This window comes from Nilaparvata lugens, chromosome 1 (assembly GCF_014356525.2).
Source record: "Nilaparvata lugens isolate BPH chromosome 1, ASM1435652v1, whole genome shotgun sequence".
NCBI classification, from domain to species: domain Eukaryota; kingdom Metazoa; phylum Arthropoda; class Insecta; order Hemiptera; family Delphacidae; genus Nilaparvata; species Nilaparvata lugens.
In genome coordinates, this window is record NC_052504.1 from 19,610,213 (window position 1) to 19,625,655 (window position 15,443).

A 15,443-nucleotide genomic window follows, 5' to 3' on the forward strand; every position below is an offset into this window, starting at 1 on the left:
AATATAGGTAGAGTCTGAAAGTATTGAAGCTTAGGTAAAGCTTAAAAGTATACTTCAAGAGAATAACTACTAGAAGATTAGAGAGAAAACAACTACAAATTGAAAACACAAATTGACATTGTCAACCACTTTTATTGACAATTTACAATTTGTGTTTTCATTATGGAAAAGTACCACAACATCATACACAACACAACTGTAACTACATATTGGTTAATCATGAAATCATAAGCATAAGATCCAGGCTGAAATTGTGAAGGTACGTTTGGTCTGCAGAGTAGTAGGCCCGCGCCAGCCATTCACATTACCACGGAATAAGGAATAAGTGTTCTTTACTCCGTGACATTACACTTAACCAGATAAGTATAAATTGTATAACTTGACAAGCTACATGGGCAGAGAACCAGAATGTGTGTGCGTGCGCCAACAAAAACATTGTATGCTGGTGTTGCTGATAGTCCTATTCTTCTCAGGGTATATAGCTTATGGCCAGGTATCCAGGAGTTCAATTCAATCAATCGTTGACCAGCCTTTTGCTAGATAGATTTCGCCAATAATAAAAGTAAAATAATAAACAATTAAAACAAAGATCATCAAGCTGGCCCTAAATGTGATGATCAAAACAACTCAAAGAAACTGGCCATCTCACCATAGGATGGCATACTTAAAAGTTTCTCATGTAACTGGAGGTTGCGGGGATTCTGTAGCAGTCTATTATAAATGTTTAGGGCTTAAATGGGGTAGCTGCTATGTGAACGCGAAAGTCTGGAGTATGGCTGGTTGATATCCTGGCGTTGTGCTGATGCAATTGACATCTGTCCTGAAACCTGTGGAATTCCCCCATCAGCTGCAGCAATGAGCTGTAGATGTATTGATATTAGCTGAAGACAGTCAGCACTTCTCAAGCTGATTTACACGATGCCAGTGTCTGGCATGCCAGTTTGGATATTGACTGGAAGGTCACTGGCAAGCGGCGACTGGCATGCCAGCTTTAAGCGGTACCCTGTTTACACGTTGCCAGCTACTGGAACAAGTTGGATGATATGTTCCGGCCGGTGACTGGGACTGGTGGGCGACTGTTACCGTTTACACTGTGCCTGTCGGCTGGCGCCACTGAGGTTACGTGGTAGAGGGGGAAGCTGGCGCGCCAGTAAAAAAAATATTTGTTCTGCTGGAACTGCCAGCTACTGGCGCGTCCTTGGCTTGCTGGCCTCTCCAGTTACTGGCGTGAGCCGTTTACACAGTGCCAGTCGTTGGCATCCTTAACTGGCAAGCCGACTGGCACCGTGTAAATCAGCCTCAAGGATTGGCCTACAGGGTTCAAGGCGAGGTATTACCACTGATAATGCGAAGAGCATTTTTCTGCAGCAGGAGAATCTTTTCACATGCTCCCAGATCACAATACCATAGTTGATGTGGCTATGGAAGAGGCCGTGATAGGCTGTTAGTAGGTACCTGGTGGGTTCTAGTCTCTCCAGCTTCCGTATCAGATACGTCACCTTCTACAGTCGACTGCAAACCATGCTCACATGCTGCTCCCATGACAAAGAAAAGTCCAACACAAATTCAAGGAGCTTGACCTTTTGTCCGCCAAAGGACGGTAGATGTATACTGGAGATTCTAGGTCTTTCCCTTATTCATGCACAACTTGTCTGATGAAAACCACACTCCAGCCTCCTCAAGAAATTGGGTTGATCTGTAGATGGCCACCTAGGGAGCTTCATCCTGTGCAATTGGGGTGGTGCAATCCGCAAATAAGAGAGCCTTATCAGCCTTCTGAAGGTCATTGATAAAGATGAGGAAAAGTAGTGGACCCAAGATGGTACCCTGTGTTACGCCGTAGCATTCTACTCTTGAAATTTCACACCCTGAGCTGTGACTACCTGCTTTCTTCTGGCAAGATAATCACTCAACGTCCTGTGAGCTACTCCAAATATGTCATATCTCTCCAGTTTTCCCAGCAGAGTGTCATGTCAGAAAGAATCAAATGCCTTTGTCAGGTCAGGTCACACATGACCAGATACATGTTGAGGCCATGAGTTATATATCTATAAATTTAAATCAGTGTGTAGCTGAAGAAAGTTGGAGTGACACAAAACCTTGATACATTTGGTATGTTTTATAAATTAGAATTGGAACCGTTTTGGGCTGTGGTACTCTTCTGTAAGTTGTGTAATTCTGAATGATCAAATAAATAAATACTTACTTCATACTTCATACTTCTCTCCTTAGTCATGATCAGATAACTGGATTGACTGTGTCAGAAAATGGACCTGACTTGGTCCTTGTCGTAGAGTTGACATAAAACTATGTCCGTAATAAACACTTATTTACGTTTATAAACTTAGTCAAACATATAAAAAACATTTAAGAATAGTAATATTTGAACTTTTCAAGATGGCCTTGCCTGTATGCATTACATTAATTATCTCTCGACGTTAGCTGATGTTTCTAGAGGCCTCGAAGTATTCCTCCACTGAATAGAATGGAGACTCTATTAACCAGTTTTTGATTTTTGTTCTGAAGCTCCTGTCGTCCAAGTTCTTCACACTGTCAGGTAAGGCGTTGTAAATCCTTAGGGCTAGTATTGGGAAACAATCCTTCTTCTTACTCAGCCTGCAGAAAGGGATGTCTATTTTCGCTTTCCCTCTGGTGTTGTAGGAGTGTCTGTCTTCTCTTCTTGTGAGCAAGTGGAAATTATCCCTTGCGTGCAACAGGGAGAGCCAGATATATTGATTGTATACCGTGAATATTCTCAGCTTGATAAAGATGGGTCGGCAGTGGTCCAAGTATCCCGCCGAATCTAGGATCCTTAGAGCCTTCTTCTGCTGGAGCAGTACATCTTTACAGCCTGGAGCGTGCCCTCATAACTGAAGTCCATAGTTGATATGGCTATGAAACATAGCAAAATACACCTCCACCAGATGCTTCCTGGAGATTAATGGCTTCAGACGTCTCAGTAGGTACATCACTCTGGCTAGTTTCCTACAGATGTTATCAATGTGGCTACTCCAGCCAAGTTTAGCATCCAGTGTAAAACCCAGTAGCTTCACTTCTGTGAGATCGTCAAGCTGCTCCCGAACAAGAGTGCATGTTGTCTCCTGGGTTTTGCTTTCATTAAGCATCAGCTCATTGCTGGTGAACCACTGCTTCGCCTGTTCAAAAATATCTGCTGCCAACCTCTTGGACAAATCTGGTGCTCTACCCCTTGCGAAAATAGTGGCATCGTCAGCAAACATGAGGATGTTGCCCATAAATCCAAGGTCATTTATCATTACCAGGAACAAAACAGGACCAATCACTGAACCTTGTGGCACTCCGTGACGAACCTGTAGTGGACCTGAGTTCGCTCCATCAAGGGTAAGAACCTGCCTCCTATCAGAAAGGTAGGCTCTGAAGGTGGCAAGGACTGGACCGCGCACTCCATAAGCAGCCAGTTTCTTGAGGAGAATATCGTGTGAAACACACTCAAAAGCCTTGCTCAAGTCCGCTAGAGCAAGAGACACTGAGTCACCCACCTCAAAAGAGTTGAGGATCTCAGCAACTAGCTGTGATACCGCAGTGACCGTTGACTTTCCCTGCCTGAATCCATGCTGGGCGTTTGTAAATAGGTCTCTTCTTTCAAAGTAGAGAACCAGCTGCTTCTTCATGCACACCTCAAAAATCTGTGCCAGAGCTGGAATAATTGAGATGGGCCTGTAGCTACCCATGTCTGATGGATCTCCCTTCTTGAAGACAGGTACAGTTTTGGCAAGCTTCAGATCAGAAGGGAAATAGCCTGCCTCTAGGCAAAAGTTCAAGACAATGCTGAGGGGGTGAGCAATCTCCTCAATAATAGCTTTCAATAGGTCAACTGACACACCATATATATCCTGGGTACTTTTACCTTTGAAACTCTACCATCAGAATGATATCGTCTGCTGTTACCGGGTCCCACCTATCAAAGACTGTGTTGTGATTTCGTGGCACGTGGAAGTCTTCATCTGCTTCACTAAGCATACTAATATACTAAGCATTCACTAAGCTTAATATATAAGCGTATGGTATCGCAGTGGTTTACATGACAAGAATACAATAATTTAATGTGCATGTGTGCACACATACACACAAATATGCAGCCTCCTAGAGGAATAATAATAAAAGGAACATAAAACTAACAAATAAAAAGAGAGGTGGAATACAGTTGACCCCTGGCTCAGCATCAAAAGTTATTCAACCCTTGCAGCCAGTGCAGTACATGACCTTCTCATCTGCCAGGTACAATCTAGGCACCCCTCTAGAGAGCCGATACAATTGACACGCGGAAAGTGTTATCATAGAGAAACAATAGCGTAAGTAGATATCCCATGGTATAGGGCGTTTATGTCGCAACTTTTACTGTTATCTAAAGCCGATTACTGTCGATTTTTACTGTTTTGACAGGGTAAGAGTATATAAACGGCACAGTATGAGAGACTACCACCGTCATAAAGCTTTACAGGAAAGAACTACGTGGACTATCAGCTTGAGATAGCCTACAGTAAAAGTTGCGACATTAACGCCCTATACCATGGGACATCTACTTAAAAAAATGCAATACGTTTAAATTTAATGTTACACAAAGACTTAACTGTAATATTAACTTTTTGTATGTCGCACTGTAACTATATTAAACATACTTTCATGTTTATTAGTGACTAAACAATTACCTCTTTTTATACAAGATAAGAAGTTGGGTAATTATAGTAATGTTAGTGGCTCAAAAAACTAGGTATGAAAAATCATGCAAATTTACTAAATAGCGGTTTTCAATAAGAGTCTACCACATGGTGTTTGAATTTAATTTGGTTAATTTATATGATTATAGAAAATAAACTATTCAGCAACTCACGTTGAATACCACGGCACAAATTTTGTGTTTTGAGAAATCCTTTCATTGCTAGAAGATAAAATCTTATTTTTTCTTGGTGAGAAACCGGGCATTTTGTACAAGAACGCTTACGCTGCGGATGAATCAAACAAATTGATTAATGGATGAATGCTTGTTTCAGGCAAGAAGTTAACATAAATTAACTTGATTATTGTCACAGTACACAGAACCCAAAAAATTCAAAATAAGTGAGGTTAGGTTTTCTATTTCAGTCCCATCGCCTCGTGGTTCGGAGATCAAAGTGGTTGGACGACAAACTGAGTCACATTCCTGAGCAGACCCAGTTTGCCGTGTCAAGAGGCGACAGATGTGTTCGATTTTCATTTTTGCACCTTCCGACAAATGCGGCCAACGACAGAGTAGGTTGTTTTGTAAAAATGTTCGATTTTCACTAAGTGAATACCAAGTCTTCTTTCTGTCGACTTCAAGCGCTGTTTCTAATCTTTCCATGTAGTTTGTTGTGAATAGTTAACGACTTGTCAAATAATGAGTATAATCTTGCCTGTCCACAACACAGGGGCTGCGACAAAATAGTTTGACGACAAACTAGGACGTTTTTAATCCAGTTTATCACATCACAGCCCAATTTCACCAAAATTTCTAAAACCGCCGGTTTCGAAACTGTGGTTCCTGGCTGAACAGAAGTTTCGAATGCTGACGGATTTCACCAGCACAAACTGACCAAAGATTCCGAAACCGTCGTTTTGGGGTATCGTGAAGGCAGTGAACCCGTTTGACGTCATTTTTATAACCTAAAAACTTCGTTGTGCTCTTGTTTGTTGTCCTAACATGTTAAGAATAGGAATAAGAATCTTCATTATTAAATACATTGATAACAATGCATTTACAAACGTCGATAATAGGTACTAGATAATACATAATAGTATTGGCCTGCAAATATTTGATCTAGTCAATCACATAAAATTCTTGTATGCGATATAAAATTTAGGCTTTCAGTAGTTTTCAATTTATTTTGATAATACATAATAGTATTGGCCTGTAAATATTTGGTCTAGTCAATCACATAAAATTCTTGTATGCGATATAAAATTTAGGCTTTCAGTAGTTTTCAATTTAGTAGTAAAGAATTGTAAAGTTTGACAGATGTATACCGTACACAAGATTTTTTTGCGAAGTAGTAATCCTGAGCTGTTGAACTCTGATATCATTCCTATTTCTGGTTCCACATTCATGAATGTCATGTAATGTTTGAAGGGACAGATTCAAGGATCCAGAGGTTCAAAGAACCCCACACGTCAAACAAAGCTTATTGTGTTCCCAAGTAGTGTGTTAGTTGGGCAAACCAATATCTGTGTCCTTTACAAGAACCAGGAGTTTTTCCCTATGCTAACATCCCATTCATCATCTGGTTGCTTGTCCCAATCCAGTGTCCAGCTTGGCATTCTCTTCAGTCTGATTAGTCCTCGTGACTTACATGAGTTCCACTCCTGGCCTTCTTTGAAGGTCCTTCTGCTGAGGAAGGGGTGGTCAGTCTCTTGACCCACATTTGTGCCTGGAGTATCACCCATCTCTGGTCTGGTCTTGAGTTTTTCTTTTTGCCCCTCCAAAGCTTCGCAGGGTCAAAAGCCTCACCTCTCCCAAGACGTTTTGCCTGAATGACCACCTTTCTTTGAGCAGTGGTGAGGATTGGTCTCTCCAACCAAAACTCATGACCTTCATGAGTTCCACTCCTGGACTTTTTGTAGGTCCTTCCGCTGAGAGAGGGGAAGCTAAACTGCCTCTAGGGCGCCCGGCGTCCTGTCACCCTCGACTTAGCCTGTTGACCCAAATATGTACCTGGAGTTTCATCCATCTCTGGTCTTTTGGGTTTTTCTTTCCACCCCTCCGAAACTCTGCAGGTTCTAAAGCCTCACCTCTCCCAAGAAGTTTAGCCTGAATGGCCGCCCTTCTTTGAGCAGTGGTGAGTTTTGGCCTCTCCACCCAAAAACTCTTGACCTACGTGAGTTCCACTCCTAGCTTTTCTTAGGTCCTTCCGCTGAAGGAGGGGTCACCAAATTGCCTCTAGGGCACCTGGTCACCCTCGACTCAGCCTCTTGACCCGCATTTGTGACTGGAGTTTCACCCATCTCTGGTCTCGCTTTTGGTAGAGAGTTATTGGGGAGGATATTTTTAATATTCTTTCCAAAGAATGGACATTGATATGTCCAAAGCTCTGCCAATTTATGTAGATGCATAACAATTTAATTATTATCTATAGTAATTATATTACAAATTGCTTTTTCATATCATATACAGTTCAATAATTATTTTCTTAGTCTATATTATGTGAATTCATCTATAATTTTGCTGTATTGTAAGCTATTGTATATAAGTGTATAAGCCAGTATATATTGTAATCTACATAAATAAAGTACTCAATCAATCAATCAGTCTCTTGGGTTTTTCTTTTTGCCTCTCCGAAACTGCCCTGATGGGGCAGATCCAGTGGGTTTGAAGGCAAAGCAACTTCTGGAGTTGTCTTAGGGTCCTTTTCAGTCGCCTCCTACAATAAGCAGAGATACTGTGAGTGAATTCTGGTTTTCAACACATTCTTGAGTAGGCTGCGAAGTTCGACTCGAAGCTCCCCCATCCCACAGGGTAATGATAGATGGAAATGATAGATGGAAGGGATTTCAAAAAAGTAGCAAGCGCCTAATTTGTCAAAATGTTGCATTAAAAAGTTAAATGGTAGGTAGTTTTTGATTTATAGTGAGGTCCACGTTAATGGCGTAATGGCTGTATAAAGCTCAATAAGCGCCATAAAGTTCAATGCACAACCAGTCTAAGTTACTTGGAAAATTTGTTCGCCAGCCTCGGTGTCCTGCTCGGGAAACAGATGACGAGATTTTTTCTGACAGATCATTCATGGAAGTTCTATCACACCAAATGCTTTTTGAGCCCCGGACGTTGTCGGACTCAGTCGCTCATGGCTAATAATCAGGCCCTAATTGACGAATTAAACACCAACGATTATCCTACAGAGTGTAGATCAGTAGATGCTCTTAGCCAATATAGTGAGGTCCACATTGAAAAGGCAGTACCTTGGGCCAATATTAGCATTGGTGTTGCTATCCACTATCCTTGTCTATCATTTGACAAAGCAGATTACAAGACAAAGCATAATTTATTATAGTATTCAGTAATGGTAATAATGGAGTTATCAAAGTAATGGGGATAATTCCCACTATTATGTGTTATTGCTTTGTTTAATTAATTTGAATATTTGTAGCGTTGCTATATCCTGTGTATGTATTATATTTTATAATATATGTTGTATTATTCTATGGAAATAAATTCAATTCAGATAGGGCTATCCTTTTCTAGCTCCACGACGTTCCAGATAGTTTTTTTTAACAATTATTATTATATCCCGAATGTGTCATGGCTCCAAAAGTGCTTGAGTTAATTACATTTATTCAATGTGATAAGCTCATAAATCTAAAGCATTCCAAACATCATGAAGCCAAAATATCTGATACTGCTATTGACTGATCAATATCATTCCTTTTCCTTCTAAAATAATATTTATGAGTCGAAATTCATAAAGATGAAAGATTTCGTTTCATACAATAAGTCATAGGTTCAATAAATGAAAATAATAACACCACCAAGATTGCTTGTACTTTTGATTATTCCAGTAGAAATGTATACAGTACCGGTATGCTTCTTGTAGACCAGAGTTTGCAATACTGAAGAATTCTATTGTATTTATTAAATTAAGTCCACCAATCTCAAGCAAAGATGAAATATGTTCATTTATTTAATGTAGAAATATAAATTAATCAACGAAATAATTATTAATTTAATTTGTGGAATTTAATCATTGAGAAATATTTTTTCTTCACGAATGGAATATTATATTGATTATAATGACAGTGCAGAAATATAGGAGAATAGCGTTGCTGATTCTCTGCCTTGCCACCGCTATCTATAGAGAGTAGGTGATACTGGTGTACAGTATCTGTTGTAAACTTTTTCACACACCCAGCTACGTGTAGCTAGCTAGGAATACATCTTCGGAAGATGTATGCCATCTTATCTCCCAATATTAAAATCTACGCTATGCTGGTGTGAACCGGACAGATTTATAGCTTGTATTTAAAATTGGGTGATATACCGGTTTTACATAAGGTATACTTGTATCAGAAATCCTCTATATATGGCGGTTGTAAGGCAGAGAATTGGCAACACTGCTCTCCTAGTCCAAAATAAGGACTATAAGGATCTCGTTCCTTCTCTGTGGCCTGATACACACTGTGAGACATGTTGCGCTATTTTGGTCTCAGAGGTTGTTTACGAGACATGTTCATGGACCAATCCTCGTCCACAAATCGCAGGTCTATGGTCTCCCGACAGAAATGGGAAACTTAATCATGCAACGTGGACAAATATTGGCTATGACACATATATAGGTCCGGCAGGTGATGGGGATTTAGAAAACTCCGAAGCGCTCTTGGCCGAGTTTTTGTAAGAAAAATGAGGAAATTAGGCCACAAGCCCACAATAGGGAATAATATCCAATAATCTATTTATCAAGAATCGAAAAAGAGGTGATTGAAGATAATAAAGAACAAGAATAGGTAATACCATTAAGTTATTTCACGAAAGAAGTCAATTGGGATTCAATAAACATGGAAACTCATTGAGAGGACTATATTATTCAAACAATAGGTATAATAATAGCCTACTCAAAATCACATAGCCTACGGTACTGTAACATTTAATATTTTTGTCAGTTTATTAATTGAATAAAATTCTTCAAAAAAACATTGTTCAGGCGGTTCAGTGTAATTTATATTATGTTTATCCAATATCCATACTCATGAAAAATAGTTTCAAAATAAATATTCTTCAATCCTTAATAATAATCTTTATATTTGAATAAAAATCTTCAAGAAATCAATGTTCAGGCGGTTCAGTGTAATTTATATGCTTTGAATTCTCTCCGATATCCAAACTCATGAAAAAATTATTCTTCATATTTCACAGTCATCATCATTGCATGCTGTGAATTCTTCATCACATTGATAATCATAGGATACCTGACTTGCATTCTCGTCACATGCTTCTTGGCAGCAACCAGCCAAACATCTCTCCCACTCAGTCATCGATTGCATATTTTCGCACGGATCCACTGATGCAATGCTCTCATATTCTTCTTCTTCCTCTTCTAGTACTTCCTCTTCCACCAACAAATCTTCATACGGACATTGAGCACTCTCTTCAAGCCAATCAGGATCTATTTCATAGAAATCGTTGAAAGTTGGTTGAATAATTTCAAGTGGAGGACATATATCTACTTCTATTTTTTCTTTATCTGAAACTTGATAATCCATTGCAGTTCCCATGAAGCCGAAGCCCCCTCCTTTCATAGCTGGTAGGTTCGAACTTCTATTTGACTGTCCACTATTGGAGCAGTTGTCACAATTCCAATAATGCATCAACTCATCATGATCGGCAGTCTGTGAACCTTTATCTTCTGAATCTAACGGCGATCTAGGAAATGTATAAGATGATCTTGACTTCGATAACGGACTTGAGCTCGAAATTGTGGAAGATCGGGTGTCGGATTTTAATACTGACCTACCTGAAACTTTTGAATTACACAATGCTTGTGACTCATCTTCAGATTTGGTTGACAATTCATTTTTTTCAAGTTGAGAAGATTTATTAGTTGTGTCAAGGAGTTCTTGTGACTCATCTCTAGCTTTTGTTGGCAATTCGTTTCTTTCTTTTTCAATTTTCGATCCCTGCTTTCTTTCTATGTTGTTTTTGGGTGAAAAACAGTTATCTTTTTGGGACTTTTTCGACTTTTTATTGTTAGGTAAATCATTTGCAGCGTATCGTGATTTATTCAAATCACATAATGGAGCAGAATATTTAGTGATCTCATCCTGTTTTGATGTATTCATGAGTTCAGTTGTGTGATATAGTTTTGAATTAAGACTCAACAGTCTTGTTTCTCTATTTTGCTCTTCAACAAGCGCTTGTCTCTTATTTGAATTATTGAACTTCTGCGTTTCAAGTGTTGCATTTGTTTCAAACAACATCATTAGCTGCTGTTCCCCTTCCATTTGTGTGTTATCTTTGGAGTTCCTATTATGTAGTCTTACATTGATAAAAATGTATTGTTTTAACAAACTTAACTGAGGAAATTACAAAAATTTAGTACTAATATATAAGGTTTGATAGTTTTGTAGAATGAGTATGGAAATGTGTCGATAGTGAAATTTATCTTGTGTGTATGAATAATAAATTAGTGATTTTATGTAACCATGGAAACATAGATTCAGAAGACAGGAAGAATCAAATAAATTTGTGCTAAAATAAATGAATAAAATATTTCTATACATATGAAATTCATAAATAGAATAGGTGTTCAATCATAGCATTTCTCTAACTATTAATAATGTAAAGTTAGAAAAATGTTAAATTAGGCCACATACAATAAGCACACCTTTAATGAAACAAATATTCTTTACTGTCAACAGCAATCCCAAAAGTTGCCACAGGATGGTAATTTCCATGCTGGTATTGCATCAAATAATTCAATTTCCTTTTAAAATGAAGTAACAATATTGCATTGTAGTCATGAATTGTTGACTACTTTCTATTTGTTGAAGCCCACCTGGAGACATTTTACTTAAAAATTTGAGGCATAGAGTCAGTCAAGAAAAAGTCTACTGTAGTGTCAACCTCAAAAATAACGTTCTTAAATAATTCTACGTAATCAGCAAACCAGATTGTGAATCTGCAACCACTAAAAAATGCAAGCTAAATGTAGTAGGCTACATTAATAGTTAGTTGGCTTAAAAACAGTCAAATATGGATTAACTCAGTTATAGATATAGAAATAATTTGAATTCGCATTGTATTATTATTATTATTTCTATTATAGTCTGTGTAAAATAAGTTGAGACTTGGCCCTCCATCCGAAGAAATTACAGGGTTGCCAAATCGTATAAAATCTCAACTTTTTCAAATTTCCAATTCACCGTAAGAATTGAATGTAGAATATCATCCCCGATATCCTAGTACCGTATTGCTAAAAAAGCTTCAGGGTTGAAGCACTACTAGGATATCGGGGATGCGATATTCTATACCGATATTCTATCCAATTCTGACGTTGAATTGGAAATTTGCAATTTTACACGATTTGGCAACCCTGTAATTTCTTTGGATGGAGGGCCAAGTCTCAACTTATTTTACACAGACTATAAGGTGAAAGAAGGAATTGAAAAAATATATTGAAAATTATCTAATTAGGCTAAGAGAGAGTAAGCGTCCTGATGAACAAGTGGAGGATATTCAGCAGGTGACAGTTATGAATAAATTCATCAAATAAGAGTCTACGATGTATAAACGAGTAGATGAGTTACGAATTATGAAAAAATAAAATAAAAATAAAAGAGATTGAAAAAATAAAACTCCCTACATAAGAAATAAATCCCCTAAACTTAAATTTGAGAACTCAAAAATTGAATTTGCTTAAAAAATATCTACAGGAACTGACTTTTCTAAGACAATTTCCTGAAATATTACCGAAAAAGGTAATATATCATTAGCAACACATCTCATTTGCTTATTTTGTAGTTCAAATCTTGAACTACAATTTTCTGCGTGACAGCATTGAATGGTAAGCATGTAATATATTTCATGGAAATCTTGCAAAACTTTTTGGAGCGACTAATTTTTTAATAACCTTGTAAATTTTGGAGAGTTGTTGGCTTTTACTGAAAATCAATAATCAATTGAATACTATACACTATAGTAACTATATTTTACTGGCATTTTTTCTCAAAAATATAATAGCTAGAGCGCGCATACATATAAGAACAATAAACTGTGACTTAGCACAAACCGCATAAAAATTGATCCAATTTTAGGGCAACGGGGCATCGCAGAAAAAATCATGTAATGAATGAATTTATAACGTCTGTCTAGACTTAAAATTCATGCTAAACAATATTCATACATGTCGGCTGCCTATAATGACACTCGTTAGTTCACGTTAGAGGCACTGAAATTGATCAGGAGCGACCTGAAATCCTCTGATGACATAGCCGGCCGGGCGTCGGTCTACTAGTGGTAAGGAACGTTACAAGCTTATGGCCTGCCACAAAGTAGACCCACGCTAATCCACGAAAAGCAACCCACGCCGTGGGATGTTTTGTAAACAATCGCTAGGCTTCTCCAGACATCTGTTTAATACATGCAATGAATAATCCACTATAGTCAGCTGATTGATTATAAATAATTCTATAGGAATGGATTTACAAAACCTCCCACGGCGTGGGTTGCTTTTCGTGGATTAGCGTGGGTCTACTTTGCGGCGGGCCTATAAGTGTGCTAGTACTACTGCCTGGTTCGTGGGTTCAAATCCCGCCGATAGCACGGACGTTCACCAACGCACTTTCCAATACCCACGCACAAACAAAACGCTCATGTAAGAATTATTCGCAACAAAAAAAATAAAAAGAGCTGATTCAGCAGCCAGGTGACATTATATTATAAAAATGCACATTATTCTATGCAGCTGATAGTTAAGCTCAAACCTATTATTCCAACTAGACTACAATAAGACTAATTAAATCCATTAAAAATACCTCTCATGCAAAGAAAAACTCACAAAAGTGTATTATAATTATTTTATTAATCTGTATAATAGAAAATTCCATGGTGTGATGTAAATATAGGAAGTGTTAACAGCTAGTCATTTGAAATTCATAAATAGTTATGTATTACTGAAAATCTTACTTTAAACGTGAAAAAAGTGTCTTGCTAACACAATGATCAACACAATGTATCATGTCATACAGTTCTTGTTCGCAGGTCTCGAGAGTTTGCCGCTTCCCATTGACCCGTTTGTTGCATTCAATCAACTCGTCCATCAACTCCGAACAATGCGATGTCTGGCATTCCGATTTTAGCTCTGCTTGAGGATCTACCAGATCGTCTCCACCATTTTCATAATCTTTCTGATAATTGCTGTCTTCGTCTCCATTTTGATCATCTTCTTCAATCTGTTTTACATTGGATACCAGCTCCATATCGTCAGCATTTAAAGGCTTTTCTATGTAATCGTATTCAAGCATTCTCACATGATGTTTCATTTCTTCTTTCTCTTCAATTAAATCCTCTTGAATTTTCCTTGCTCGCTCATCTGAAACAGGCTCTATTTTTGATAGCAATTTGTTCTTAGAATTATTGTTCCACCAACTATCCATTTATAGAGATTTGGATTACCCCACTGTTTAACCTTGATTTGTTTCAAATTAAACTAAATTAATAGTAGCCTACAAGATTCAAAGCTGTTTCTCATTTAATTTTTAAACTTCTAATTCTAATCTTTTGTATTATAACATTGAATGCTTTAATATATGTAAAATCTTCCTCTTAACATTCATGCAATAATAACCAAATAAAGAACAAAAATACTAATGTAGTAAAATGTTTGAACTGTCCTCTTCCACTTATTTTATTGAAACTCTATTATTGAATTCAACAGCTGATTCGAGTCAATTTACTTCGTAGTTTGAAAAGTTTACAGCTTTATCTATTCTAACATGGAAACAGCTGAAATTATACATTAAAATAGAATTTATTGAAATAAATTTACCTGAAGTTATAAAATTATAATTAAAATTATTAAATGTAGTCTAATTCAGCTGAAATAATACATTATATAATAAATTTTTTTGCAATCAAATTTGTTTCAGAGCCCTTGTGCTCTGAAATTTGGGAATTTGTTGTGTACCGTACAGCTTTTGCTTCTATGATGAGGTACACGTTATAATGGCAGTGGAGAAAATTAGGAGAACAGCGTTGCCGATTTTCTGGATTCTATATAGCATAGGTGATACCAGTATTTGACCGAGCGAAGTGAGGTCTAAGATTCAAGTCGACGGTTTTGCATTTCTCTTTATGTATAAATTCATGTTTTTATGTTCCGAATTTACAGTGAAACGCAGCAATAGATTTTCATGAAATTTGACAGGTATGTTTCTTTTTGAATTTCGCGTCGACGTATAAACTTACATAAGGTTTTTTTTTTAAATTTTGCATTTTAAGGATAATACAAAAGGAAAAGGAGCTTCCTTCGAACACCAATATTACCGTAAAAATCAGACTATAGAATTATTCATCATAAAAATCAGCTTTCTAGTGGACTATAATACTACCCGTTCAAAAACATCGAACATCTTAAAAATGTATCTTCCATCAACGTTAGTAGACTGACTAATGAGCTGAGACCATGATTCTAGTTTGGAGTTTGAAGTTATTGATGGAAAACATTTTTTTACATTTTTCTTTTTGACCGAGCGAAGTGAGGTCTAAGATTCAAGTCGACGGTTTGGCATTTTCTTAATGTTTGAATGTTTAAATGTTGCGCATTTACGGCGAAACGCGGTAATAGATTTTCATGAAATGTGACAGGTATGTTCCTTTTTTAATTGCGCGTCAAAGTATATACAAGGTTTTTGGAAATTTTGCATTTCAAGGATAATATAAAAGGAAAAAGGAGCCTCCTTCA

At 37.5% G+C, this 15,443-nt stretch overlaps 2 protein-coding genes across 2 annotated transcripts in view; both read right to left on the reverse strand.

Moving 5' to 3' along the window:
* LOC111056163 overlaps nt 1–5,126 on the reverse strand; it is a 33,834-nt gene extending 28,708 nt beyond the window's left edge. The window contains exon 1 of the mRNA XM_039421176.1: nt 4,871–5,126. Within this exon, the coding sequence (XP_039277110.1) occupies nt 4,871–4,962 (92 nt within the window). The 5' untranslated portion in view covers nt 4,963–5,126. The remainder of the gene's footprint in view (nt 1–4,870) is intronic.
* Nucleotides 5,127–13,543: 8,417 nt separating this feature from the next.
* LOC111056162 (cytochrome b-c1 complex subunit 6, mitochondrial-like) lies at nt 13,544–14,378 on the reverse strand. Its single transcript, XM_039421200.1, has one exon. It carries the CDS (start codon nt 14,134–14,136, stop codon nt 13,663–13,665), a length of 474 nt encoding a protein of 157 aa, XP_039277134.1. The 5' UTR covers nt 14,137–14,378; the 3' UTR covers nt 13,544–13,662.
* Nucleotides 14,379–15,443: the final 1,065 nt, after the last annotated feature.